Source organism: Oryza glaberrima, chromosome 6, assembly GCF_000147395.1.
Source record: "Oryza glaberrima chromosome 6, OglaRS2, whole genome shotgun sequence".
NCBI classification, from domain to species: Eukaryota; Viridiplantae; Streptophyta; class Magnoliopsida; order Poales; family Poaceae; genus Oryza; species Oryza glaberrima.
The window spans coordinates 3,446,250-3,473,985 of NC_068331.1; the positions used below are offsets into that span (position 1 = coordinate 3,446,250).

At 40.8% G+C, this 27,736-nt stretch overlaps 4 protein-coding genes across 6 annotated transcripts; 2 read left to right on the forward strand and 2 right to left on the reverse strand.

Annotated features, from left to right (window-relative positions):
- The first annotated feature begins 887 nt into the window (after positions 1–887).
- Positions 888–5,723, forward strand: LOC127775494 (mitochondrial outer membrane import complex protein METAXIN). Its single transcript, XM_052301744.1, has 6 exons — positions 888–1,121; positions 2,071–2,411; positions 2,501–2,577; positions 2,724–2,784; positions 3,068–3,239; positions 5,234–5,723. Exons 1-6 carry the CDS (start codon positions 935–937, stop codon positions 5,410–5,412), a joined length of 1,017 nt encoding a protein of 338 aa, XP_052157704.1. The 5' UTR covers positions 888–934; the 3' UTR covers positions 5,413–5,723.
- A 7,081-nt stretch (positions 5,724–12,804) lies between these two features.
- LOC127775809 (DNA-directed RNA polymerase I subunit rpa43) lies at positions 12,805–15,749 on the forward strand. 3 transcript variants are annotated; one of them, XM_052302112.1, is made up of 6 exons: positions 12,805–13,177; positions 13,403–13,554; positions 13,832–13,941; positions 14,575–14,660; positions 15,166–15,276; positions 15,382–15,749. In XM_052302112.1, exons 1-6 carry the CDS (start codon positions 13,068–13,070, stop codon positions 15,500–15,502), a joined length of 690 nt encoding a protein of 229 aa, XP_052158072.1. In that variant the 5' UTR covers positions 12,805–13,067; the 3' UTR covers positions 15,503–15,749. The 3 variants fall into 3 exon arrangements, with proteins under 3 accessions (XP_052158072.1, XP_052158073.1, XP_052158071.1); XM_052302113.1 differs by having other exon boundaries at positions 13,835–13,941; XM_052302111.1 differs by lacking the exons at positions 15,166–15,276; positions 15,382–15,749 and having other exon boundaries at positions 14,575–15,159.
- Positions 15,750–17,768: 2,019 nt separating this feature from the next.
- On the reverse strand, positions 17,769–21,080 carry LOC127777181 (syntaxin-132-like). The gene is made up of 13 exons (XM_052303722.1): positions 20,864–21,080; positions 20,076–20,192; positions 19,938–19,994; positions 19,654–19,702; positions 19,460–19,548; positions 19,265–19,338; positions 19,130–19,172; positions 18,876–18,936; positions 18,747–18,772; positions 18,590–18,667; positions 18,411–18,491; positions 18,274–18,339; positions 17,769–18,165 (listed from the first exon to the last, which is right to left on the reverse strand). The coding sequence occupies exons 1-13, from the start codon at positions 20,879–20,881 to the stop codon at positions 18,007–18,009; spliced, it is 918 nt and encodes a 305-aa protein (XP_052159682.1). The 5' UTR covers positions 20,882–21,080; the 3' UTR covers positions 17,769–18,006.
- Positions 21,081–22,457: 1,377 nt separating this feature from the next.
- LOC127777659 (ribonucleoside-diphosphate reductase large subunit) lies at positions 22,458–27,518 on the reverse strand. Its single transcript, XM_052304269.1, has 17 exons — positions 27,017–27,518; positions 26,862–26,923; positions 26,676–26,763; positions 26,258–26,521; positions 25,938–26,178; positions 25,778–25,854; positions 25,162–25,332; positions 24,988–25,080; positions 24,714–24,863; positions 24,551–24,637; positions 24,297–24,461; positions 24,086–24,205; positions 23,746–23,948; positions 23,520–23,669; positions 23,282–23,429; positions 23,038–23,130; positions 22,458–22,963 (listed from the first exon to the last, which is right to left on the reverse strand). The coding sequence occupies exons 1-17, from the start codon at positions 27,242–27,244 to the stop codon at positions 22,859–22,861; spliced, it is 2,445 nt and encodes an 814-aa protein (XP_052160229.1). The 5' UTR covers positions 27,245–27,518; the 3' UTR covers positions 22,458–22,858.
- Positions 27,519–27,736: the final 218 nt, after the last annotated feature.

A 27,736-nucleotide genomic window follows, 5' to 3' on the forward strand; every position in this document is an offset into this window, starting at 1 on the left:
AATAATATGCAATAATACGCATTTCGAACGCAGCCTAAACAGGCTAAGGGTATTACGGTTGCTCCTTTGTTTACTTTTTATGTTTAAAGCTCATATATAGCCAGATGACCCATTTCAGTATCGGATAATTTGGTTTCGGTCTCAGCCATGACCAAAATTATCGGAGACCCAAAGATTCAGAGAATTTACCAATAAATTCAGTAGATAGATATAAAAATACAAACATCACAAAAATCCAATAGCTGATGAACTCATCGACAAAAATACTCTTCTAGTCTTGCACATCGGTTTTTTAGATATGGCAATGGATCTCCATCTCTAGCATGGCTGGCCCAACCAGGCAAGGCGGAAGGCCTTAGGGAGATGCTGGTTTTTGCTAATATGGCTCTTTGACCTGGTCTAATAGGACTAGGTCCATATGTGGAGCCCACATGTCAGGGACCCATGAGGCCGTGTATTTCTCCTATGCTCCCCTTTCCCACACCACCACACGAGCTCAAGAATGGCAGTTGGCAGCGGCACGACGACATCTAGCGAGGAGGAGCGTCCTTCGTCCACACTGCCACACGAGCTCGAGCCAAATCAATGAAAATTGCTCTTAAAACAGACAAGGAAGTTAAATTACATCGGTTTTAATAATTTTGGGGTCAACATATCTAATATCGCAGTTTAGGAATATGAATAAGACTAAACCTATATATGAGAAAGTTAAAATGGACTTATTCATTTTCTCTTATGCTCATCTGTACTTGGGCCGGGCCTACTCCAACCAGAACGAGATTCCCCCAGGGCCGACGTGATGTGGGCCGGAATTGGATTCCCAGTGTACGTGATGGGCTTCATAGATGCAGCGGGGCGGCGAGGCGAGCAAACCCATAAACCCTCGGCCTTTTTTTCTTCCCGAAGCTCCAAGGAATCCTCTCCACTCCCGGCGATGGCATCGGCGGCGGCGGCGGCGGCGGCGGCGGAGTGGGAGGAGGCTGAGCGGAAGGTGCTGGTGGCGAGGAAGGCCGCCTTCGGGCTGCCCACCGCCTGCCCGACCTGCCTCCCCGTCCTCCTCTACCTCCGCATGTGCAACGTCCCCTTCGACATCCACGTCGACTCCTCCTTCCCCGACGCCGGTGAGCTCCCCTCACCCGAATCCTGTGGACATGTACCAGGGCCGTAAGCTCAGATTCTATGCGCTCGCTCGGTTTTGCCGGTCTCCGCTCATGCTGTCCCCCTCTCGGCGGCGTCAGATGATGTCAGAGTTGCGCTAGGGGATTGATGCATTTGCTCGTGGGGGGTGATTTTGGGGGGCTGGGGAAGATGATTGTGTTGTTGTTCTCATGCAAATGCGAAGGCGCATTCTGCAGAGATTCTCAGTTTCTCATGTCCGTGGCGATGAGATGCTATCTGAGTTCTGCATATATTCTGTTAGATACATGACACTTATTGGTTGATATAATCCAGTTTTATTAGGCACATGATACTTATTGTTGATAATCTAGTTTGGTTAGGCACATGTGGCAGCAAGGCTCTTTATCTAAAAGAGCACAGTTAGATATATATGTAGGTTTGCTTTTATGAACGAAAAAGGTTATAGTCCATTAATGACTACCGTTTGCTAACACTAATGCGGCATCAGATAATTGAATGCCACAACCAGTTCTGTGTTGCAAGGACAGCTTCTAAAACTGGCTAGCTGAAATTTCAAGAGATCTTGTTTAAATGACAGTAAGCAGCTCATAGTGAGTAACTGGCTGTATCGTTCGAGCGTCAGAGTAACTTGCAAGCCTGGTTGTTTTCTTTCTTCGGTTTGATGTTAAAGGGATTTGGAAGGGTGGTGGAACTGAGGGACGAAACATCTGGGGTTTGGGTGCTGAAGGGTGGAGTTCTATGAAAGTTAAAGGGGGGATGAAGTATGTCCCACCTGTCCGTAAACTTTTTTGTAGTGTAGAGGGGGATAAACAAAAGAAAGAGCATATTTGATCTTTACAATGGTAGATACTTGAAATCTTGGTTTTTTCCTACTATTTGTAAAGTATATTCACTGCTCGCTGTTCTTATACCTTAGTTTTCATTCCACAGATCACATACCATATGTCGAGTTTGGTGAATGTGTTGCATTCAACAATGAAAAGGGTGGTGTAATTGAATATCTCAAGGAGGAGAAAATTGTTGACTTGAACTCAAAGCATCCTAGTGTTTCTTATTCGGATGTATTATCCACAAAGGCCATGGTTATGACCTGGCTTTCAGATGCTTTGCAATATGAGCTCTGGCTGGCTTCTGATGGAAGCATTCCACATGATATCTACTTTTCTGATCTCTCCTGGCCCATTGGAAAGATACTCTATTGGAAGAAAACGAGAGAAGTGAAGCAACAACTGGGCATAACTAAGCTTAATGCTGCAGAAAAAGAAGAGGAGGTTTCTACTTCCCCACTCATATTTCTTAAGGCTAATTTGTTCATCACATGGGAAAATCTCGTGATACAATTTAAGTCTTTTTTGAACAGATATACCAGAAAGCAAATGCTGCTTATGATGCCTTATCTACGAGATTAGGAGATCAGATCTTTCTCTTTGACAACAGGTATTATCACTTTATCTTGTTTTGACTTGCATGAAAATGTATCTTCGTATTATTTTATCAGCTTTCTGTTCATACTGACTGATAATTGCTCTTCATATGGTATGATATTTACAGAACACTAACTTCCTTTGTTTCAATCTGTGCAGCCCTACAGACGTTGATGCTCTTTTTCTTGGACATGCGCTTTTTGTTCTTAATGTATTACCGGTGAGTTCTGACAACACTCAATACTCAGCTTTAACTTGCCAAAGTGATTATATATTTATATTGATATATGAGTATATAATTGCATGCATGCCACGTTGAAAATTGTGAAGCACCTGCACTGCAAGCACAGTTGCACATCTCAAGTTCTTCAGATAGTTACATTAGGGTTCTGTTTGTCGTGGATAATTTTTTTTTCTCTAACAATAAGCATAAGCTGTCAAGCACATTTCCCAAAATACTGTGATGATTATATCTTGACAAAATTCTTACTTCTGCCCCATAGGATACGTCTGTGCTGCGAAGCTGTCTGCAGAAGTATGACAACTTGGTAAACTTTACCAAGCACCTCAAGGTCCAATTACTGGAAGCTGATTCTGATTCATCAGCAACAGGATTGGGATCAACTGATCCATCATCATCCTCTACACCCAGGAAAAGAGCGTCTTCTGGTCGGAGTAAGTTATTATATTGACTTATTTTCATTCAGATTGTTATGCAGACTGCTATTAGTGTACATATTTATGGTTGCTTAATACTCCCTCCGTACCAGTTTAGAGGGCGCCTAGTTTTTTTTTCCCAGTGTCCCACAACATAAGGTGCATCTTCAAATTGGTTTGATTTGTCCTGAGATTAGCCCTTGTTAGCTGTTTCAGTGCAGCCTGTGCGTGGAGCATGCAGCTTCGCGCAGCATGCAGATGGGCTGGGCCCTCAAATATTCTCCGCTTCCGACTGAAGCGATGAGATTAAATCCTTTTGCATGCACTTAATTAGGGGTATAACAGTAAAAAAACTTTTCTATGCAGGTCTTAGTAAAAATAATTACACGCCTTATAAAGTGGGACGGAGGGAGTATTAGGAACACCTTTTTTTGTTCATGAGATATCCCTCATCTTCTGTAATTTGTTTTCAATGAATGATTCTCACCGGAATTCCAAGATTGCTTGTTGCATGACATCCATATGCTTTCAAGTTATTTTTATCATTTGTCAATCTGTTAAATTTGATGTGGGTATTGTACTGTGTTCCTTCAGGATTTTCTTGGGCTTGATAATGGGAGTAACGCACTTCTCCATATGAATTATGAAATAAATGACATGTAGTACTACTACTTAAGTCAACTGTAGTAAACTAGATTGGCACTTAGGCCTCTCACAGTGCAAGCTATGGGGCCCGTACCCCTAGCCCAAAAAATTGGTCCAAAGACACCCACCTCACAGTGCAAGCATCCATATATGTGTGGCTTAGTTGAATAGAGACACAGGTAAAGAAAACGAAGTCCACAGTGGGCGGAACCCTACACGAGGACACGGGTAGCGCACCGACGGATTAATTTTCCTCACCTACCCCTTATCCTCAGCGGCGCATCGCCTTCTCCTCCCCCTTCGCCTCGCCTTCTCCTCCCTCAAGTTCTCCTTCCTCTCCTCCCTCTCCTCCCTCGCGGCGGACGCCGGGGAAGCCGCCGCCGTGCGCGTCGCCTCGCCGTCGACCGCGCCGCATGCGCCGCTCGCTTCTCCTCCCGCTCGGACTCGGGAGCGATGGGGGCGGTTGTAGTGGACGGCGCGACGCCGACGGTGGGAGCGGCGGGAGTGGACGATGCGGCGCCGACGGGCGGACGGCTTCTACACCTCCACGGCGCAGGAGGTCGTCGCCGCCATGGAGGTCGTTGTGGCGACAACGGCGGCGGTGGATCTGTCCGCCGCCCCTCCCCTCTCCCTCCCCCACTCCCTTGCTTCGACCGCTTCTGCCTCCGGGGACGGATCCGCGGAGGCCGACGGCGGGGGCGGCGAGGGCGGCGGGAACGGACGGCAGCCGGGAGGAGGGCGCGCTCCTCCTCGGCGTTCTTGGCGACGGCGTTCTTGATTTTTCTTGTGTGATTTTGTGTGTCTTGATTTTTCTTTTGTGATTTTGTGTGATTCTTCTTGTAACGTCGCCGCTGCAATCTGTGTTCTTGGTTTTGCTTGCTGATTTTGAGGATTCTCGGCGCGGGAGCGGAGGAATCGGTGGCGGGAGAGGGAAATTGGTGCAGCGGGAATGGGTTTTGGGAGGGCGAATCGGGGATTTCGCGCTACGGTTTCGGCGCTAGGGCATGCCAGGGCGAGGCTACGCCGCCCACAGCGCGCGCGACCCGGGTCTTCTCCACGCTGCGCGCCCTCGATTTCGCGAGGTTTTGCGTTGCTCACCTAGGAGACGAGGAACCTAGTTTAGGCGCGGGTCCAAGCGACACGGCGGCAAAATTCCGACGTGGCACGACTAAGGCGCGGTCCAGCTAGACGCACTGTGAGAGGCCTTACCAGTAATGTTTGGACTGCAATTTGTGCAGCAAAGTTGCCAATCGATATTATAAGTTCAATATTGCCTAGATCTTTGCACAGTAGAGTTTTTACTATGTTCTGGATTATTTCAAACATTTATTTGCAATTTGCGATCTAATCAACCTGATACTTTCTAGGTTATAAGCCAAAACCCAGAGCTAAGAAGGAACGAACAGAGGAGGAAAAGAAGTTCAGGCGAAAAGCAAAGTATTTCCTTGCGACACAGCTCGTTGCGGTTCTTCTATTCCTATCGCTCATGGGTGGAGCCGATAGCTCAGAGCTAGACGATGAGGACGGTGTAGATTATGAAGATTAAATCCTCCCTTTGTTGTACTGCACGATTCTTTCTGAAGTGTTAATTTGCCAAAGCACCGGTTGTGGTGCTTGAAAATGTTCTTCCCATGGTTAGTCAGAGAGATCGCATACTTCATCATATTGTAGTTAGCAATACACTGAGTTGGTCAGCAGCCGGCAGTTCCATAGTTTTGGTACTTCAAAAGTAAAACATAATCTGTGGAATTTTGTATTGGTTTCGTTGGACGCAACTGTAAGCATATGCAAAGTAGTTGTGCCGAATGCCCTTTGCCCTGGAGATTTGCTAAATAAACGAAGTACCTTTTGAAAGTCTATGCCAGTTTTTGTTTTGAAAGTTCATATCAGCCCTTTGCCCTGGAGTTTACATACAAATAAACTCAGTCTCAATCCTCAAGCCCAATTATCAGAAAGGATGCCAGCAACTTCGTACTAATACAAATTCACACTAAATTAAAATAAACAGAATCCTCTTCGGCGTTCATCTCTTCGAGCCGGGCCAGCTGGCCGGAGACCGGCTCGCCGGCGTCTATGGCCGCCAGGAGATCGTTGGTGAGCTCTTCAACCGGACGTTGTTTCTCGCTGATGCCGGCGACTACATCAGTGAGCTGAGTACGGGACCATGAGTCCATGACGTACACAAGCCCAGCTCTTGCTCTTACCTCATGTTTTATTCTTCCTGTGTGTTGAATTCCTACAATTTTTCATGTATGACTATCAAACATTAGTTTCGAAGCTTTCCCGTGTTTCCAAAATCAAATCCAATATGAATCCAATGAACGTGACATTTTATTCCTACGTTTTTCCTATTCCTGTACTTTAACAATCCTGTGTTTCAAAGGGTACCTAATCGATCGTGATTGAAAAACATAAACTAATTCAAACTACCCCTAAAACAAACAGAAGCCTCGTTCTCATCTTGTCATGATAAACGGTAAATCTAATTGGAGAGGCCTCTCCAATTAGTCTTAACCAGAGACACCCACGTGCTAGTACTTTAGGAGTTTTGGTTGCTATTAATTCATTGGGCAAGTAGGGGAAATATTCCTATCATCTATGCTTCAAATAAAATTTTCTCTTAAATTACTAATCCGATTACACCGTTGTGTTCGTAATAATTAAATCTTTACAATAAGATCTCACATGATTATATTTTGATGAAAAATCACAAATTACTTTTATGATATGTCTAACTTACTTTTAGATTTCACTAAGTTACTTCTTAGACATATAAAAGTAAATTCAGTAAAGCTTAAAAGTAATTTACATATATTATAGAAGTAACTTATAACAAAAAGAAAGTAACTTTAATTAATGCCTTTTTTCATTGAACAAATTATCATATATATATATATATATATATATGTTATTTTTAGATTTGATTAAAATACTTCCTATACATTCATAATGCTCTGAGGTGATTACTTTTGTTATTATTTTAGTTAATTCCATAATTTGTGCTGATTAATTTAATTTTTAGATAGAGTCATGTTTTTATCTCTACAACGGATTTACTTCAAATGACATGCTAAAGTTACCTTCGTTTTGTTCTAAGTTACTTCTATAATATATGTAAATTACTTTTAGGTTTTACTGAATTTACTTTTATATATCTAAGAAGTAACTTAGTGAAATCTAAAAGTAATTTAGACATATCATAAAAGTAATTTGTGATTTTTCGTCAAAATATAATCATGTGAGATCTTGTTGTAAAGATTTAATTGTTACGAACACAACGGTGTAATCGGATCGTAGATCGGATGAATAGTTTAAGAGAAAATTGTATTTGAAGTATAGGTGGATGGTGCCTCTTATGGATGGAGTGGTAGCTGGTTTGCCACTAGCTGTGTAGTTACGTCCCATGATAAAATATTGTTCTCACTAAACAAAAAAAAATAAGGGGATATATCATCGCCTCAAATGCGTCTGCACGAGTCAGGGCCCAACAGTCGGCGCCGCACCGGCAGAGCCGCCGGCGGTGGGTTCAGGGTCACCGGCGGCGAGATCGACGACGTCGTCGTCGGCCTCCCGAAGCCGATAGAGTTAGATATCATTGTTAATCTAAATTATATAGCATATCTACCATCTCTTAGAGGTTTTCATCAACATGTCTAGATATTGTATTTATTCTTATGCTTAATGTTGCATCGGTTGAGTTCGATCTATTAAGTGATATTCATAACTGCGATATCTAGTTTGTCTTATGATCGTCAAAGGAGATGGTATCGGGGTTTCAGCCGATCTTACCTTATTTAGCTACCTTTCATCCCTACATGTTCACTTGATATGCTAAATCTGCCCTTTATATTAAGATTTTATTGCATTAAAGTATATTAGACTTGCTGTTTGATATATTTTGTCTGTTTTAATATCTTGACATAGAGTGGTATCGGAGTACTAGCTGATACATGTTAGATCTATTTGATCGGCTATTCTATGAACGTATATATAATCCTTAAAGTACTTTTCATAAGTGATTTATACTGGCCAGATATTTTTCAAAAGCAGTTAAAATTAATTTCATATTTTTAGCTTTCTGTAAATCATACTCTAGAAAAATGATATTATCATTAGCATATTGTAAGATAGATAAACCATCATCAACCAGATGAGGGACCACTCCAGAAATTTGACCATCATCTTTTGCTCTCTTTATTAATATAGTTAACGTATCAACAACTATATTAAAAACAATTGGAGATAACGGGTCCCCTTGCCTTAAACCCTTATATGTTTGAAAATTTGATCCCACTTGGTCATTCACTTTAATGCCAACATGTCCACCTTGGATAAAAGATGCAATCTAATCCCACCATTTTTGTGAGAAACCTTTCATTCTAAAAGTTTGTTGAACAAAAGACCATTTTACTTTATCATAGGCTTTCTCAAAATCAATCTTAAAAAGTACACCACTCTTTTTTTCGGTGCAATTCATGTAGTATCGTTTCATGAAGAATAACAACACCCTCCATAATATTCCTCTCAGGTATAAAAGCCGTCTGTGTGGGACTAATAACCTTCTGAGCCACTCCAGAAATTCTATTTGTAGCAACTTTAGTAAAAATTTTGAAACTGATATTAAGTAAACAAATAGGCCTATATTGTTGAATTTTCAAAGCCTCTTTGCACTTGAAAAAAAAAATAATAGTACCAAAGTTAAGAGAGTAAAGAGGTAAATTACCACCATGAAAATCATTAAATAAATTAACCAAATCAGGCTTAATAACATTCCAGAAAACCTGATAAAACTCAGCTAGGAATCCATCCGGACCCGGAGCTTTATTATGTTCCATTTGAAAAATCGCATGTTTAATTTCCTCATAAAAAATCTTGTACTAAAGCATTATTTTCTAATTGAGAAACCTGGGGAATATCACTTATTTGGCTTTCATCTAACGTTAAGGAAGAAGCTTCGGGATGGCCAAAAAGACCTTTATAATAAGTGGTGATATGCGCCTTTAAATTCGCATCACCATTAACTACCTGATCACCATCCTGTAGCTGATAAATCCTTGTTTTCCTATGCTTACCATTTGCTACGAAATGAAAATATTTAGTATTTGAGTCCCTTCCAAAATATCTTTAGTGTTAGCTCGCTGATACCATTTAATTTTCTCTTCCCTTAGAAGACAAGATAATCTATTCCTCAAATAAAGTCTAGAATCAAGCTCTTCTTGAGTTAACAAAGTTGATTATGCCTTTTTATAATAAAATTTAGTATGTTTGGCCCAACCTCTTAAAAATTGTCTTAATCTACGAATCTTAGCCTGCCAACTCTCTAAAAGAGTATTACCATCAACAACACTTAACCAAATTTCCTTAACCATATCCACAAAAACATTTCCTTAACCATATCCACAAAAACATCTCTTTACAGACAGCCCAACTCAAACTTAAAATTTTTGATGGCGATTGGAAGTAGATGAAGAATTTGTTCCCACTCCGTCGACATTAACACTCTATCTAACTTCTCTGAAGAATTTTTTTCCCACTCCATCGACATTAACATTCTATCTAACTTCTCATAAGTTGGCAGTGCTAGATTATTGGCTCAAGTAAAATTTCTTCTAGATATTAAAAGTTCTCTAAGATTAAGATCATCTATAATAGCATTTAAATGGAAAGGGCTATCTATTATCAAAATTGTCATTATTCTTTTTCATATGACTACATAAAATATTAAAATCACTACCAATGATAATTGGTAAGGTTTTATGACTGCACATATAAACTAACTCAGAAAAGAAAGAAAGTGTTCCTTAAATTCATTTTGTGCTAGCCCATACACCAAAACTAAAGCCCATTTAAACTTATCAATCTTATTACAAAGATGAAACTTAATATAATAATCACCCTCATCAATTAAGCCAATATCAAAAGTCTGTAATTTTTATAGCCAAATAATTTGATGTGCTCAAACGCTAAACCTTTACTTCAAGCACCGCTGGTCAGATCAGCAGCTGCCTGAGGCGCAACAAATCTGAATAAAGAAGATACATTTAATTAGATAGAAGGTCCTTATTCAGAACAAGAGGAAACTGGCGAGAACTTTCACTAAATCAGATATGAAATCCAATTTCTGACGTCCATGAACCATAATACACTAAAATTTCGCCAGCATATACAAGGAATTTAAGTGAAAAAAATCCATTTCACCAAAAATTCTGCAAACCATATTCAAGGAATTAACAAAGCAATACACAATCTACATCAAACAGATAAGCAAGTACTGAATTGCAACAAACACATGATGGATATCTTGTGATTCTTGCGAGGAAGAAGAAGAAAGAATCGCTGCAGACCTGGAATCTCGCGTGAGTTGCCGAACAATTTCTGCCCGGCGTTGGTGGGATCCTCTCGCCTCAAAACCTACCGATTCAATGGACCTGAAGAGATTCGAATGTGCAAGAATTAGAACTCAGAATCAACAGTTTCAATGGATCTATCAGAAGGCACCTCGGCAGGTGCAGCATTGCCGAGCGGCGGATCGCATGGCATGACCTGTCTTCTGAATCATCAAGAAAACCATCAACGTAGATCACCAACTGATCCTTCTCGCAGTTGAGATATAAGCAAGAAGAAAGAATCGCTGCATCGTTGCAGACCTGGAATCTTGCACGAGTTGCCAAACAATTTCCGCCCGGCGTTGGTGGTCTCCTCTCGCCTCAAAACCAATCGATTCAATGGACCTAAAGAGATTCGAATGTACAAGAATTAGAACTCAGAATCACAGTTTCAACGGATCTACCAGAAGAGCACGTAGCTCGGCAGGTGCAGCATCGCCGAGCGGCGGATCGCATGGCACGCCCTGTCTTCTGAATCATAGAAAACCATCAATATAGATAACTAACTGATCCTTCTTGCAGTTGAGATATAAGGAGTGCACGAGCTCTGGATCAAGCCGCTTGGGCATCGTCGATCTTGAGGAGAAAGCCCCTCTATTTGCGATCGTGCCAAGAAAGAAAATAAAGAAAATGAACAACAGAACGTGAATGGGGAGGAGATGCGTGAGCTCTCTGTCACCTTATCAATCCGGCAGGTGCAACTGCGCAGCTTGGAGGAGGAGGAGGAGGCAGCTGCCGGTGGCCGGAGTGGTGCCCGCGTGGTGGAGCAGGAGGGGGAGGCGTTCTCGTCGGTGATTGTCGGGGGCGCCCACAGCTTGGAGGAGGAGGTGGCGCCGGTGGTAAGTGAGTCTAAGCGTGGCATGGAGGAGGAGGAGGCGGCGGTGGATCCGGTGGTCAGCGAGGCGGAGCGCGGCGTGGAGGAGGAGGAGGTGGCGCCGGTGGTCGGCGAGGCGAGGCGGGGCGCGGCATGGAGAAGGTGGGGATTGCGAGCGCGGACGCCTTCCCTTCTCTCTCTGCTTCTTGATTTCCCCCTCTTTCTCTCCCCCTTCTGTGTTCGAAAGCAGAACACCCGCGGTTGTGTTGCGTGGAAGAGGGGGATTAATAAGGGAGGGAAGCGAGGCTGTAAGGGGCACAGCACAGCTTTCCTTTGGGCTTTAGGCAACTGGGCTATGCAGGCTTGGTGGGCTGGAATGCTACTACCAAATCGGTTTTTAATCCGTGCTTTGAGGTTTTTGCCTTGTACACGAGGACATGTTCTTTTAGACGGAGCCGGCGGCGACGTTAAGCCCGAGTGACTAATAAAATATTTTTTTTAGGATCGATTAATTAATTTTTATAGGTGTTGATGGCGAAGACGGTAGCGGTAGAGCTCGAGTGGTTGCCCAACCTGCCCGTGAGGTGACTCTGCCACTGGGTTTTTATAGGTCGATTCTTAACACATGGTTTTATAAGTGTCCAATAAGACCTTTTTAATTAGGTCTAAAATTTTCAACTATTAAAACCAATGCACTACATTTGTATCAAAATATAAGAACTTAGTAGTATTGAATATGACACGTTCTAGAACTACTAATCTGGACATGACACTAGGATATATCTTATCCAGTATTAGGCTAGTACTAGCCTCTTATATTACGGCACAAAGGGAATATATCAAAGTCTCTTAGGGCTTGTTCAGATTAAAGGATTGGAAAAACATGGGAATAGGAAAAATACAGGAATACTATAGGATTGCATGTGCAAAACGTAGGATTGAAAAACATAGGAATTTGATGGTGTGGAGCGTTCGGAATACAGGAATATATAAACTATAGGAATTTTCCAATCAACAGGAATCTCATAGATTATAGTCTAATTAAGCAATAAAATATTAGTCCCATCATGTCACTCCAACTGATTAGGGCTTGATTTCCTCGGTCTTACATGAAGGAAATGAAAAAAAGAGGTCAGAGTCCATGTATTTTTTCATGCGTTTCTCCCTTGGAATCAAGGGCGGAGGAAAGTTTCCCTTGGTTTTCCTGTGATCCACTTTTGCTATCCGAATGATAGGAAAGGAAAAATTCCTATTGAACAGGATTCCTTCAAAAATCCTCTAGAAATCCTCTAATCCGAATAAGGCCTTAATGCTAGAAATCCTCTAATCCGAATAAGGCCTTAATGGTTTGGATGACAGTTTCATCCTACGTGACATGTTAACTTGCTTATATGGTACTAGAAGAAAAACTTAATGGGATCTGCGTATAATCATACCAAATAATCAAGATAGAATCTGTTAAGTAATTACATCACTAATTTCTCCAAGCCAATTAAACTAGTAACAAGTAAATAATCAACCAACTCACAACACATGAAACCATTTGGTGCCAAGATGATACTCCAATCAACCAACCCGTCATATGGGACGCCATTATATAGATTTGATATTAAAATTTTTGCCCATTAGTTTCTCATTGATAATCACCGACACTTTCTGCCATGATCAACAAAATCCAAAACATTTTCTGATCATATACACTACCCACTGTGACCGTGGCCGTTCGATCAGCGCCGAGGAAGCGATCCAAACCGTTGCTCAGCTCCTTCTCGCAGAGTCGCCGTTCTCCCCTCCCCTCGCCGCCGCCGCCGCCGCCGCCGCCGCGCCACCAAACACTCGAGCTCGCCGGACTTAGGGTTTTAGCCTCCTTGCCTCGCCGCGGCGGCCGCCGCCTGCCTAGGGGCTTATGGTTACTGCTGCTGCCGCGGCTGCATCGAACAACCACTGCCTAGAAGCTGGCTGCTTAGGGTTCTACTAGCTTCCTGCCTCGCCGCCGCCGCGATGGATGCGCTCCGGGAGGCAGAGGCCAAGCTGACGGTGTACGTGCACCCCTCCAACGCCGCCGACGTCCGCCGCGCCGTCGCCCGCCAGCTGAGCTCGCTCCTCTTCTCGTGCGTCCTCTCTACTGCCCCCCTCCTCATCCTCGTTCTTGGCTCCATGCCATGCTAGTTTTCTAAAGACATTTATAAATTAAATTACGGTACAAAAAGAAGAAAGGAAGGTGAAATGGGAGTCATAGGGACTGCGATTTCTCATGGCATGATGGTTCTTGATGCTTCCAAGCTTCCACGAGATTCGCTTTTTCCCCGGGGGGTGATTGATTTTCATATATGCAGGTATGAAGATCGCTTCGATGGCGTACTATTGGCTCATGAAGCAACTGTAGAGAGTGAACAAGGCAAAATCCTGAATGGTTTGGTACCATACTTTGGCGTGCCCGTGCACGCAAATCTGCTGCTTTACTCTCCGAAACCAGACATGATGCTGGGTAGGTTGTGTTATTACAGAAGCCCTTAACTTGTAGAGTATTTACACTGTCCTGCTTAAGTGCATTTTTTGTATCAGCTGATGCCTGCATGTTATGGTGGCTACACAAATTTGCGGCACTTGAGCAGAACATTTTTCATATTGTGTTGTATCAAGTGTGGTGTTGTTTTGCAAGTAGATGGCTCCATTTGTTATATCTTTTTTCAATGGAACAACCAATCTGGTAAATTATGGAACATGTGATTCTGAATTTTTTTTTCCTTATTGTTTCCTATTAGAAGGGAAGGTTGAAATGCTTGGAAAGGAATCAATACATGCCATTGTATTAGGGGTATTTTCAGCCGCCATCATGTTGGATGATATTCATGAGAAGTTCAAGTTCAAAAGAGTAAGATCAAGTGATCAGCTTTTCTCTTCATAATGATTAATGATGGTTTGAAAGTACTCTCTGTTCTTTTCATTGTGACTTTCAAATTTATAGATGAAACTCTTTGTGTCTCTAGTGTACTAATCGGTTTTATTGGTAGCATCCATTTTTTATGTGTGCTTCAATGCTTCACAAATTGTATTCAACAAAACAACTGCCATGTGAAAGGGGGAACATAGCTTGGCAGGAACTGTAATAACTAAGTTCAAATACTGTTTGATCATTGTTAGTAGTTGGAAGCATATCACTGCTGTTGCACCGCTTTCAAGTGTTTTTTTTTTTGGAAATATTAGGATCAGTGCTTACTAAATGACTAAATTTATTGTGGAAAGAATTGATTGTGGGGCAGTCCATTCAATGCTTCACAAATTGTACGTTTTGTGACAATTTGGTTAACTTCTGATCCACTGGAAAGAATCTTATGGAATCTCATATTATACTGTGAAAGAAATGCCAAATACTTCCATTTTGTGTGGTCACTGAATAGTGAACACAATATGTGGCTCACAAACTTATCTATTCTGTAAATAATATTAATTTCGTAAAAACAATTTATCTTAAAATGATATTGATAATTCTATATTTTTTACACAGAAAAAGTATGGAGGAAAATTTGTAAGCCGGTCGGACAAACAGCACGTGATTAAAAAGGGAAGCATGATACGATTTTCTGTGAAAAGGTATGGGCTGATCTTTAGTCCCCTTGACAGTTTCAAAATTTTCATTCATTGTTTGCTTTCCACTGTGAAACACCTTTATTCAAAAGTTATGGCACTTGTATGTTACTATATTTGTAATTTGTTAGTTGTATGCAGTACTTGCTGTACGTTGTTCACGAACATGCATTGTTCTAGCATGTTAGAATTGTTTTTCCCCTGGTGTGCTTATTATGACAGGAGCCCTGAAAAAAGTCATTTTGATACAATGGCTCTTAAGTCTAATAAAAAAACAATGTGAATGGTTTTCTGAAATACACACATGCATTTACATAGCACAGCTAATCTATATAGCAAAAGCTTCTTTTAGCTTCCTGTGTTATGTACAAGAAATGACCAGCAATTTATTCCCCGGTACAACTGAATGGTTAAATTAGGGACTATGGGATGATTGGAACCAGCTAATGTCAGGCTCCATATTCCGAGTGACAGATTGATCATGTTCTCTTCTTTTGATGTTCAATCACAGGGTGGATGCAGAAATGAATTGTCACGTAACTGGTTCTTTAATCCCACCTCACACTGGATCCATGCTTTGGTTGTCAGTACACGATGATGAATATGCATTGGAAATCAACAGGTCTGGATATGCAACATAGTATCTCTGCTACTTTTTGTGCTGGTATTTCAATCGACTCATGCTTTCTAGCTTTTGTTTTTTACATGTGATGCTCAAATTTTCCAGCGGGAAAAGGTCAAGGGATAACAAAATTAAAACTGAGCAGCACGAACAAGATCACAGTGTGAAGAGTTCTGGAAGAAAACACAAGTCCAAGTCCCGAAAGAGGAGTTTTGAGGAAAGATGATACCGATTTTATGGAGCAGATTGTTTGAGTAGAAATTATAGTTGATAGCTGGGAGCTGCGTCTGCTTCCTGTGAATAGCCACTGCAGAGATACGCTGCTCCAGTTGAAATAGCCTGATTAGGAAGCTGCTTCCTGACTGTTTTACAGTGTATTATCAGATGTCACCCTAATTTTCTGTTGTACCATCGACTGCCATGATGATGTAAAACAAATCAAGGATTTGATGTGTAACATTTACCTGTTCTAATGGATGTTGATCTTATCCCAGAAACACACGAGTCAAGTGACAAATTCTATGTTCTGGTGTTACTGAGGCCTGAGGTGTTGTGGTTCAGTAAGCTCCTTAGCACTATGAACTATGAATATTATGAATGTGGTACAGTATAAGCAAAATTATGCATAAGCAAGCTGCATGTTCATCTCTTCTTGAGCCTCAACCAACACTGACATGTCAAGGAAAATCTGCAATCACAATTTGAGGGCGTCCATCGAAGTGTTTGGGTGGTGTAGTGGCGCAGGATCTAGGATCAGCTATAGCTTATATAGGTTGTGGGATTTACGGAAAGGAAGCCGAAACAACCGCCCAGTCCGATTTCAACAAAAGATGCTGCCCAGTCCGATTTCATCAAAAGATGCACACTAACATTTTCTCTTTTCGTGTAATTAATTATAGGCCCATGAATTGTAACGGGTTTTTTTTATTAAGTTTGGTGGAAGGACTTGGATCGATTGGGCTGTTTGGTTTTTACGAAAAAGCTAATGGGCGGCTAGTCGCGCTCTCTCTTCCCCGCGCGACTGGACACGTGTCGGTCGCGCGCCCGCGCGACCGCACGACTGATCGCGCATTAGGGACACCCTTGGTTTTTACACTGATCGGTATTTTAGGTTGAACAGTTTTTATGGGAGAAAAGGTTTTTTAGGTGGAAGTGGGACAGAGATAGAAAGAGGCGGTTTTTATATGGAAGTAGGGCATATTGGAAGGAAGGGAGGATGACTCCATCTATTAGTAGTATAGACTGTATAGTAATATGTGTGTACTTTGTAACGGGTCAGGCCCATATAATTAGGGCATATTGGAAGGAAGGGAGGATGACTCCATCTATTAGTAGTATAGACTGTATAGTAATATGTGTGTACTTTGTAACGGGTCAGGCCCATATAATTAGGGCATATTGGAAGGAAGGGAGGATGACTCCATCTATTAGTAGTATAGACTGTATAGTAATATGTATGTACTTTGTAACGGGTCAGGCCTATATAATTAGGGATGGGCTATAAAGATAATTGAGGACAAAATATTACATCCAATGGTTACTTTTTGCATGTGCACACGCTGCGCTCGGTGAAAAGATGGGATGGAAGGAGAAAGACTTTGCTTTTAAGGTAGTAGATTAGTTATAGGCCTATGCCTATCTTTTCTTTTTGTTCTTTGGTGAGAGGATTTGGGTGGGCTGTTCGGTTTTTTAAGGTGGCTATCTTTTTTTTTTTGAGAAATCAGTTTTTCAGGGTGAAACGGTTTTTATTGGAGGGAATAGGTTATTACATGAAGATGATGAAGAACAACTCTTTTAAGTTATAGAGAAAATCAATTTTGAGAGTGGATGGTTTATCGGGAAAAATAGGTTTTTACATGGAGGTGAAAGAGGATCACTCCTCTTTTAGTTAGTAGAGATAGAGAAGAGAAAAAAACATTCTCTTTTGTTTTACTAAGCATTCTCTTTTAAGGCTCAGTTTTAAATAAATTATTGAGTGGATTGTGGCTACCGATTATTTACTTAATTGTAGGGATAAATTAAATATTGTAATAAATAAACTTAACAAATAATTTAAAACAAGTGGTTTTTAACAACACATCGATCGGATCAAGAAAATATATTCTCGTGGAGCAAATCTGTTTGAAGAATCCGAAAAAAGAAAAGCTGTAAAGAACTTAAAGCCTTCAGACTTCCCTTTTAACAATTTATCAACAGGTGCTTCAAAGTTCAAACAATCTAGCAGCTTAGCAGCAAACACACCTTAAAAAGGACTATTGAACCGGTCGAAAATTTTGTTTTCGTCAACCACGTATGCACGTCTGATTTCTTTTGTCAGTTTCCCGCGGCGTCCCATTCCCTTCTCTCTCTTTTCCACATGTCATCCCATTATCGTCCTTGAGGCTAGTAAGGCTAGGCACAACTTGTTCTTTCTTTTGAATTCTGGCAATTTGTTTGTTTATTTTATGATGACCAACAAACATTTAATGTCATGTTCAAAACAAATTTTTATATGTACAAAAACTATACTGTTATATACAAAGTTTATGAGCAAAATTATGTATGATCAAGCTGCATGTTCATTATTTGAAGTACAGAGAACTGAATAAGTTCGCACCCAAAATTTCAGAGAATGTACATGACGCACTACCACACCGTGGCATATACACAACTAGAAGTAGAACTGCACAAAAGATAAACATTGCCAGCCAAAATCGACATGAACATGATGCTTCTGAGATGCAGGTTTTTCTACTTAGACCACGGCTTTAAGGAGAGGACGACGATGAGGATGATTATGAGGAGGATGACAATCCCTATGCAGGTCCATTTCCGTGTGTTCTTCTGCAGAAATCTTGCTTTCTGGAGGAGGTTTGTTCCAGTCTGAATATGTTCAGCTGCACCTGAAACCTGAAGAGAGATAGATAGGTCATAGGTTCAGGGATTCAGAAGTCAGAACAAAAATGTGGCTCACAAAGGAGTAGCAAAGATCCTCTGAAATGGCATGTAAAATTTTACCTGTGACTCTATATTGTCCAGGATCTCGCCTTGAGCCTCAACCAACACGGACATGTCGAGGAAAATCTGCATTCACAATTGCAAGGTAAGCACAGTATTTGGAGCTTCGATTTTCTGGAAGATTGCTTATTCATTACCTGTTGCAGCTCAAGAAGCTTCTGCTCTATCTCTTTCACTGCATCATGCCGTTCCTGAATTTCTTGGAGAGTGTCAAGCACCTGCAAAAGCCATAAATTCAGGTTAAACCATGTTTTTTTTTTCGGCATTAAGCTTTCTATGTTAGAATTATCATAAGAGGGGCCAAAAGAATCGGTACCCTTCCACGGCCTTGTTCCTGAATAGCTCTCTGAAAAATTTGCTCACTGTCCCCAGTTTCTATCAGCCTGTCAATTGTCTGAAAATTTGGCCAGGTGTTAGCAACACACCATATGCAGATTTGTTAACAGATGATTTGAAGTTAATATACTTCTTACCTCTTCGTCAGCACGCTCGCCAGTGACTGTTTTGGATAATTTTACACAATGGATGATTACAAGAGTAAGGCTATCAGTGCAATTCAAATAGAAATCATGATACCATGTTGAGAATTTAACATAACTGACCAGTGAAAACGCGCCGCTCCACTACATCCCGGTATTCCTTCTGGATTGCCTCTCTTAATGTCTGCAAAAATAGTTCACAGTAAGGATAACAACCACGCCCATTTTACAAACTGAACAATATAGGTACAATCCTGATGCTTAGTGCTTATTTCAGAGTACATGAGTTGGTGAATTAACAACCATGTGTGCTAAATAATTTCTATCAGGTAGATTGTGTGCAATAATTGATGAAATTCTTAGTGAAAAGGCGGTACCTGAAACTCAGATATCCGTTCTCTCAACCTCTTTGTCAATGAGCTGCAATAAGATTATCAACTGGAAGTCAGTGATGTGAAAAACATAACAAAAAGGACAAGAAAGAAGCAAGAGAATGAATGTAGGATGCATACACAGTGGTTGTAGTCCGGGATCTGTCCACTCCCGAACCCTTACCGAAGCCTGGTTTTTCTCTGTTTGCAGCATTCTGTAACAGAAAAGAAAATCAAAGTGGCATATATCAAATCTGTAGGAAGTAATAAAGATAAAGTAGTAGGTACTTAATGATGTACCATTGGGAAAAAAATATTGAGAGAAAATTTACTCACGTCTTTATTCAACTTCTCTACTTTTGATTTTGCCAGACGTGCAGTTTTTGTCACCTCATTGACATCCTTCTCCATGCGCTTTTTAATCTCTACAGTTTGAAAAGAGGAATCAAATTAGTGATGCAAAATTGAAGCAACGCAAGTATCCATAAGCTATCCAATTTGCAGGAAAGAACCAAAATCCCGTATTGTACCTTTCATGGCTGATGCCTTGGTAACAATTTTTGACTCCTCATTTGAGTTCTACATGAAATTCGCAGACTTTTAGAGAGATGAAGAGTAACATTGTTGAATAAAAAAATCATTCAAACAAATTCAGGGAAATTAATCACTATTAATTTAACAGCATCTGGAATACACGTATCACATCGTCACACTTGTATATTACTATATTCTGTAGGTGCTACTGAGATTTGATGCATGTTCAATATCTGCAATTTAAATTCAACAACAGGTCCAATTTGATATTGCAGCTCACCTGAAGGTCCTTCAGTAACTTTGTCAATGTTTCAAGTAGCTTCTCGATCTCCTTGACCTGAATATTGTGAATGCAACCATTTCAATCACTTAAGAAAGTTCTGAGTAGCTATGTTGATATTCCGAAACTTGAACGCACCTGTTCAAAGAAGCCTTCAAAGCCAGGCTGCGCAGAACTGGACATGCCACCCTGCAACCCTAGCTCGATATCAACATTTGCAGGGGCTTGGTCCACTTTGCTGAGCTCAAACGAATCCTGTAAAATTGAAGAACCACAAAATATGCTGTTAGTTTCACATTTTTCTCAAAATTTGAAAGAGATAAAAAAAAAGTATTATATCAGGCTTGCAATCAAAACTTGGGTCAAGAAGGTACTGTGGTCATTCCAAATATATAGTCTTGCAAAATATAATAGCATATCTAATACAAATTCTGCTCTGCTCTATTAATTAACATATAAAAGGCAATCCTCCTGCCTTTTCGTTTCAAACAAATATCTAATACAAAATCAGGAACAAAATTCACCGCGTAATCCTGTCAAGAATTTTTTTTAAAAAAAAAAACAAAAGGTCATCAAGATATTTATGATAATCATGTCTTGACAAAAGTCTTAAAAAGATATTTCTTAACAACTCAAGAATTTCCACAGATATCAGTAAGAACACCAAATCGGATCCTGTCACGAAGTCAATCAAGATCGATCCAAACATAAACCAGGAGTCCATATAACATGAAGTTCACCAAAATTAAAATATTCAAAAGGCTTCAGCAAACAAAACGATCCTCAATAATCAGAAACCGGCAAAATTAAAAAAAAACCACCATCAGAACCGAGAACTCAAAATTTTCACCCCCAAAATCACCACAAGAACAACCAATTAACACGACTATAAAACTCATAACAGGCAACAAGGCGATCAATCATACCGTGAGAAGGTTCCTCATCCTCGGAGCAACAGGCAAGAACCCTCAGAATTCTCAGAATTCCCACCTCAAAAAGGCCCCAAAACACCAAATTTTCTCGCAGGGCGCGTTCGCCGGGTGGCGGGGGTTGGGGTTCTTGGCGGCTAGAACCGGTATAAAACCGCGGTTTTGATAGGAAGTTTCGTCGCTGGGAAAGGAAACGAAAAATCAAGAGAGGCTATGGAGTCTCGAGAGGGTTTATTAACTTCAAAGGAAGGAGGAGGGATTTGGCGGTCGTGTAGGAAGACTTGCCATCCGATGTGTCCGCACACAACACCAAACACCGTTTGCTTCGGCCAATGGATGGTGTTCTTGTTTGTTTTGTCATTTGTTTTTCCATTTTTAAAGTTGTCTTTTTTGCATGTTGAAAGAGATGGATCGTTTCTGTCTGGGACAGTTTTGATCTTTCACCTGACATAAATAAAGGATTAAAGTGTTTGATGGAACTGTTAACTTCGAAGAATGTTACCATAACCACCCCCAATTAGAAGCAGCTTAAATGGATAATGAGTGGGGGAAAAACACATAGTCATGGTACTTGTTGCTACTCTCTCTGTTTCATATTATTTATCATTGTAACAAATCTCACACAAATTAAAGAGATATGGCAGATCACATTGTTAAATACATCCTATTGTTTTTCCAAAGCAGCCGTATTAACTGTGATTTGTTGAGATGAGCCCATAAGAGTTGTAAATGTGTATTAATGAACGATAGAAAGGGAATGTCATCTTTAAAATTGTTTTAGAATATGAGACTAATAAGTACTCCCTCATTTTCTTATTATAAGTCGTTTTGACTTTTTCCCTGTTGACCAAATTTATAAAGAAAATATAGCAATATTTCAAACACAAAATAAATATTTTATAAAAATATATTTAATGTTATATTCGATAAAACTAATTTTATGTTGCAGATATTACTAATTTTTTAATATTTGATTAAACTTAAAGAAATTTCACTAGAGAAAAATTCAAAACGATTTATAATATGAAATGAATGGAGCACTATTTTCATTAAAAAAATTGAATGCCAGATCAATGGGAGTAGTAATATTTTTCTCTTTCTTAGATACGATCTAAATCGCACGAAGTACTTTGTACTAGTAGTACCTTAGTACTGTGCGTGTGTACAAGGGTCAAGTTATTGACTAGGTTAGGCAAGAATTAGTCCATGAAATAATCTGTCAAAGCTTTGAATCTGTTATTGGTCTTCATTCATACTAATCCTTGAAGCTTCCAGCCCTTGCTTTTCTTTTTCTTAAGCTACTGTCTGCATCCGTTACAGTTGAAATGCTTAATTTTACTGGAGATTGAGGGAATTAAGAATTAGTGATTTCCTATCATGAAATAAAAAATTAATTCAAATGATTAATTCTACATTAAATTGTTATAGTACACCAGTCAATATCCATGTGCCTATCAATCAAGCAGTCGACCTAGCCATTTTTCTGGACTTCCATGGGGAAAATGCTAGTTAGTCTCTTGCTAATATTAATACCATCATATTGAACTTACGGTCTGTTTCGGAAAAAGTAATCATGTTGCACACACTGATGTACAGCTCCTGATAAATTCCATTACAGTAACAAATTGAAAATATCACACAGCCAAAGATGTGCCACTCGTACCACATCAAAAAATGATAACGCAAAAGCAAATACAAAACCATGAGACTCCCAAACCCAAAGTACCATTGCCAACATGGCAACACCACACGTCAATAACGTTAACAGTAACACATATGTACATTTGCAGTAACCCAAGAATTTTGATGTTACAGTACAAGCCAAAGATGAAATTCAGCAGACAAGGGAGCCCCACTACCCCCCAGTATGGAAATCAGCTCATACAAACTACACGAAGGGCTCCCTTTTCAGTTATTGAGACCAAATGATCAGCCAGTTGTATAATGGTGTCGTCTTGGTTAAAAATAGATTTTAACTGTGTAGTGAAGCATCTAACTTCCACACGCCAAGCACTCCTCCCGGTTGTTCAAGGAACAAACCATTTGAGCCATTTTAGCTTCCACGTCCTCTTCCTCTGCAGCCTTGGTGCCGTTTTCCTGAACAATATTTTTAATGGTGAGTTGGTTATTCAGGAATGTAAAACAATTATGGGGAGGGCCAGAAGACATACTCCATTGGCCTTCAAAAGGGCAGTATCAACTGTGAACTTGATTGCGTCAGCAGCTGCTCGTGTTCGTAGATAATACATCCCAGTTTTCAGGCCCTAAATCAACCAAGATGAAACCATGTTTACTTGTAGACCTTGCAAAAACACAATCTAAAGACAGCAGTTCTTTTTCATGGCATGACAAATACAGAATAAATATGGGCTGCATAGAGTTCAGGAATATGCTTTCACATAGCCTTAATAATACCTTGGACCAAGCATGGAAATGCAGAGAAGTCAGCTTCCCAAAGTTTGGTTGTTCCATGTGAACATTAAGACTCTGGCTCTGATCAATGTAGCATCCACGATCAACAGCCATGTCAACAAGCGTTTTCTGCTTTATCTCCCAAACCGTTCTGGAACAATTGAGGTTAAACGTTTAGATAAATGAATATCTGCATCTGGTAGAACATAGCATTAGGAGTTTAGGACAATGAACAACATACTTGTAAATTGCTTTTAGATCATCTGGGATCTCTGTCATCTTTTGAACAGAACCATCTTCATAAATTATCTTATTTTTCAGAGCTGGAGTCCAAACACCCATTTCAGTCAAATCATGGAGAAGATGCTTGTTAACCACAACAAACTCCCCACTGGAAAAGAATTAAACAAAATCAATCATAAGCACCTGTAGTGAGCACGAGCACTAAGAACAGTGTAGTTACAAACCTTAGAACCCGCCGGCTGTATATGTTAGATGTATAAGGTTCAAAGCATTCATTGTTGCCAAGAATCTGACTAGTGGAAGCAGTAGGCATTGGAGCAACAAGAAGAGAGTTTCTTAATCCAACTTTAGAAATAGTACTCCGTAGAGATGGCCAGTTCCATCTGTCAGATGGAACTACATTCCACATATCAGGTTGGAGAATGCCCTGAAAAGTGGATAGAAAACAGCCTTAGAAAGAATATTACTTGTTGATATCCAACCAACAATTTAGTCAAACTACACCAATAAATAAATTGGTAAATTCAGCTACTAAAAAAAGTGACATTAGTAAAAGCAAAAAACCTTGCTGACAGGGCTCCCTTCATATGTTTCATAGGGACCTTCTTTACCAGCAAGCTCAGCGGAAGCTTTCAGAGAATGAAAGTAAATAGTTTCGAAGATATCCTTATTCAATTGCTGAGCCTGAAAAGAGGGGATCACATTTTTTACATCAGTTAAGTGTAGGAAGGACTACTAACTAGTACTACTATATTACTGAACTAGGAAAAGTTACCTCTGGTGAATCAAATGGCATGCCAAGTAATATGAAAGTATCTGCCAACCCTTGAACACCAATGCCAATTGGCCTGTGCCGCATATTTGATCTTTTTGCGGTTTCAACAGGGTAATAATTAATATCAATTATTTTGTTGAGATTGTATGTGACAGTTGAAGTAACCTGGTAAAATCAACAGCGTGTCAGAACATTCACTGACATAGGCAAGAGTATCTATTTTTAGAATAAACAGATTCGAGCAGACAGCAGACCTCAGCAAGCTTGTCAAAGTCAAAATATCTATTTTTAGAATCACTGCTCCCGACAAGTTTAGATGGATGGGACTCTATGGGGACACCCTGCAACAGAATCTTATGATCAGACATGAAAACATACAACATTTAGGGTTGAAATCAGCCAAAGCACAAGATATACCTTTTCCCTTACAAAACGTGGTAAAGCAATAGATGCCAGATTGCAGACAGCAGTTTCAGTAGGGCTTGTGTACTCAATTATCTCAGTGCATAAGTTTGAAGATTTAATTGTGCCCAAATTCTGCTGGTTACTTTTCCTATTGCATGTATCCTGTGGGACAACAAGAGCATTCGGAATGAATACTTGGAACCTGACTATAGCCAGCAGCATATTTGGAGGAATCTTGGGTCCAAAATCAAGTACTCCTTGCTACTAATTTTGCTACCAAATTTACCTTGTAAAGCATATATGGTGTACCAGTTTCTATCTGTGCCTTTAAAATGTCAAACCAGAGGGTCTGAGCTGGGACAATTTTCTTTGCCTTGCCCTGAAAGTACAAAGCTATGTTATTGTAATCTTTTCCAACTTCAATAAACTGTAGTACAATTAAATTTCGTTTCCAACTTACCTCTCTCTCATATTTTGTGTACAGTTTCTCAAACTCATCACCCCAGCAATCAGCTAACCCTGGAGCTTCATTGGGACAAAACAATGACCATTCTTGGTTATTTTGGACTCTTTGCATGAATAGATCAGGAACCCAGAGTGCATAGAAAAGATCCCTTGCACGATGCTCCTCCTATTAAATTGTCATTCATAAAAACATGCATTTCAGATCTTTCTTCAGGCTAAAGCCTTTAAGTTAGGAGAAATGGCATATATTAGAAACATAAACAGCACAAGCAAAGCATATCAAATTGTTCAAAGCATATCAAATTGTCCAGTGATCACAGTATGCTGGATAGTGAAAAGCTTCTGAACATTATAGGAAGAAATACACTAGAGCCTGCTATTCTTCTATCCACCAGTTTTTTCTAATGGTATAACTAATTTGCACCAAAGACTTGAACATTCAGCTCTGCATCATAACATCTATTACATGTAAGCAATCCATTTCAAGTTCAGAAAATGTAGATGCAAGGATACATTGAAATCAGCTCATTGTCGCAACAAATCCAGAAGATTTAAATGGTTACAGTTTTCTATGCAAAGGAATTAATAAGAGGATCTGGTTGAGAATTTACCTTCCCATGATTCTTTCTCAGATCAAGGAACTCAAAAATATCCGCATGCCAAGGCTCCAAGTACACAGCAAATGCACCTGATTTTTAGGAGGGTATGAGAATTCCTGGAGATTATGGTATTAGAGTAATTTTCACAAATAAAATTGACCATAGAACCTACCCTTTCTCTTGCCTCCACCTTGATCAACATAACGGGCAGTATCATTGAAAACACGTAGCATAGGAACAATCCCATTGGAGGTTCCATTTGTTCCACGGATATAGCTCCCAGTAGCTCGAATATTGTGAACTGATACACCAATTCCTCCAGCAGATTTGCTTATGACAGCACATTCCTTCAAAGTATCATAGATTCCCTCAATGCTGTCATCTTTCATGCAGATAAGGAAACAGCTGCTTAACTGCATTGCAGAGAATAAAAGAGTAAGCAAGCAATTTCAGAGTCCAAGACTAGGATTTTTCTGGTCAAATGTGCAGTACTTGGGGCCTTGGAGTGCCAGCATTGAAAAGGGTCGGTGAAGCATGAGTAAACCAGCGCTGAGACATCAGATGGTAGGTCTTGATAGCAGACTCAATGTCATCCTTGTGTATACCCACTGAAACTCTCATTAACATGTGTTGCGGCCTTTCAACAACCTTCCCGCCAAGTTTCAGGAGGTAAGACCTCTCCAGAGTCTTGAAACCAAAATAATCATAATCGAAGTCCCTATCATAAATTATCTCGCTGTCCAAGCGAGAAGCATTCTGAAAATAAGGATCAGAACATCAGAAACCGTAAGAAGCATAACATACATCAATAATCCTAATGACCAATAAATTGAATGGAACAGTAAATTTTACAAATCAGAACAAGAACAGCTATCAGTGCAAGTCCCTAAAGTTTAATTTGATATCTCACCTTCATGATGACTTCATATACATCGTGGGCAACCAAAGGAGCATTCAGCCCAGATCTCTCGTTGAAATGTCCATACATGTCCTTAATCCTGCATCCACAACGACCAAATCCCAATTCACATCCTAATCCATAAATCCCAACACCCTTCGCATGATTCAACTGAAACAAAAGCAATCAATCGCTTACGTCTCCGAGAAGGACTTCTTGGTGTTCTTGTGCAGGTTGGAAACCGCAATCCTCGCCGCGAGCTTCACAACAGCAATCCACATGTCAGGAGGAGACAAGGTACTACCGAATGGGGAACAAAAAAACCAACAACGGTGAAGTTCAGTGGCTGTTACCGAGGCGTAGTCGGGGTGGGACGCGGTCATGGCGGCGGCAGTCTCGGCAGCGAGCTCGTCGAGCTGGCTGGTGGTGACGCCCTTGTACACACCCGCGCATACCTTCTGCGCGACGAGCACCGGGTCGCAGTGCTCCTGGCTGAGGCCGTAGCTGAGCTTCTTCAGCCGCGCCGTGATCTTGTCGAAGTGCACCGTCTCCTGCCGCCCGTCCCGCTTCACCACGTACATCTTCGCCCCCCACCCGGCGAGGCCTTCCGTCGAACACCTGGTGTGCACGCGCGCCCGCCGCCTCCGCCTCGGCGATTGGATTGGGAGTGGGGAGGAATCGTGGTAGGGTTTGGGTTGGGAGAACCGCGCGGAGGAGGGGGAGATTTAAATGCTTTCCCGGCGCGGCGAGAGGAGCATTAATTAATTTATCGCTAGAAAAAAAAATCGGAGAAATCGCGAGAGAGAAAATAATACTTCGATTTGGAGCAAGTTTGGCGCGCGGGCGCGGAGCTGTTTCCCGCGCGGATTTTGGCGTCGTGGGGTGGGGGGCAATATCTCCAGGTAACCAGGCTAGTGGGCACCACCACCGCCCACCCCGACAGACATGTGGGCCCTACCGGTTGTCCCCCACGCGTCAGTGAGTTTGGGGTAGGAAACGCGGGGAACATGGCGAGGGGGCAGCGTGCAGTGCAAGCTGTTGCGGGTTTTTTTTTTTGTGAATTTTTTGCGGGG

Bases quoted from the DNA above. Each gene is read 5' to 3' on its own strand.
- LOC127775494 (XM_052301744.1), top strand. From the start codon at position 935: ATGGCATCGGCGGCGGCGGCGGCGGCGGCGGCGGAGTGGGAGGAGGCT. The intron at 2,785-3,067 runs GTGAGTTCTGAC...TCTGCCCCATAG, and splicing joins TTGTTCTTAATGTATTACCG to GATACGTCTGTGCTGCGAAG. The intron at 3,240-5,233 runs GTAAGTTATTAT...GATACTTTCTAG, and splicing joins AAGAGCGTCTTCTGGTCGGA to GTTATAAGCCAAAACCCAGA.
- LOC127775809 (XM_052302111.1), top strand. From the start codon at position 13,068: ATGGATGCGCTCCGGGAGGCAGAGGCCAAGCTGACGGTGTACGTGCAC. The intron at 13,178-13,402 runs GTGCGTCCTCTC...TCATATATGCAG, and splicing joins CTGAGCTCGCTCCTCTTCTC to GTATGAAGATCGCTTCGATG. The intron at 13,942-14,574 runs GTAAGATCAAGT...TTTTTTACACAG, and splicing joins AGAAGTTCAAGTTCAAAAGA to AAAAAGTATGGAGGAAAATT.
- LOC127777181 (XM_052303722.1), bottom strand. The intron at 19,703-19,937 runs GTGAGCTGCAAT...AATTTCATGTAG, and splicing joins AGTTACTGAAGGACCTTCAG to AACTCAAATGAGGAGTCAAA. The intron at 19,173-19,264 runs GTATGCATCCTA...ATCTTATTGCAG, and splicing joins TCCCGGACTACAACCACTGT to CTCATTGACAAAGAGGTTGA.
- LOC127777659 (XM_052304269.1), bottom strand. From the start codon at position 27,244: ATGTACGTGGTGAAGCGGGACGGGCGGCAGGAGACGGTGCACTTCGAC. The intron at 26,764-26,861 runs GTAAGCGATTGA...TTGTGGATGCAG, and splicing joins AAGAAGTCCTTCTCGGAGAC to GATTAAGGACATGTATGGAC. The intron at 23,670-23,745 runs GTTTGTAACTAC...ATTCTTTTCCAG, and splicing joins TACAGCCGGCGGGTTCTAAG to TGGGGAGTTTGTTGTGGTTA.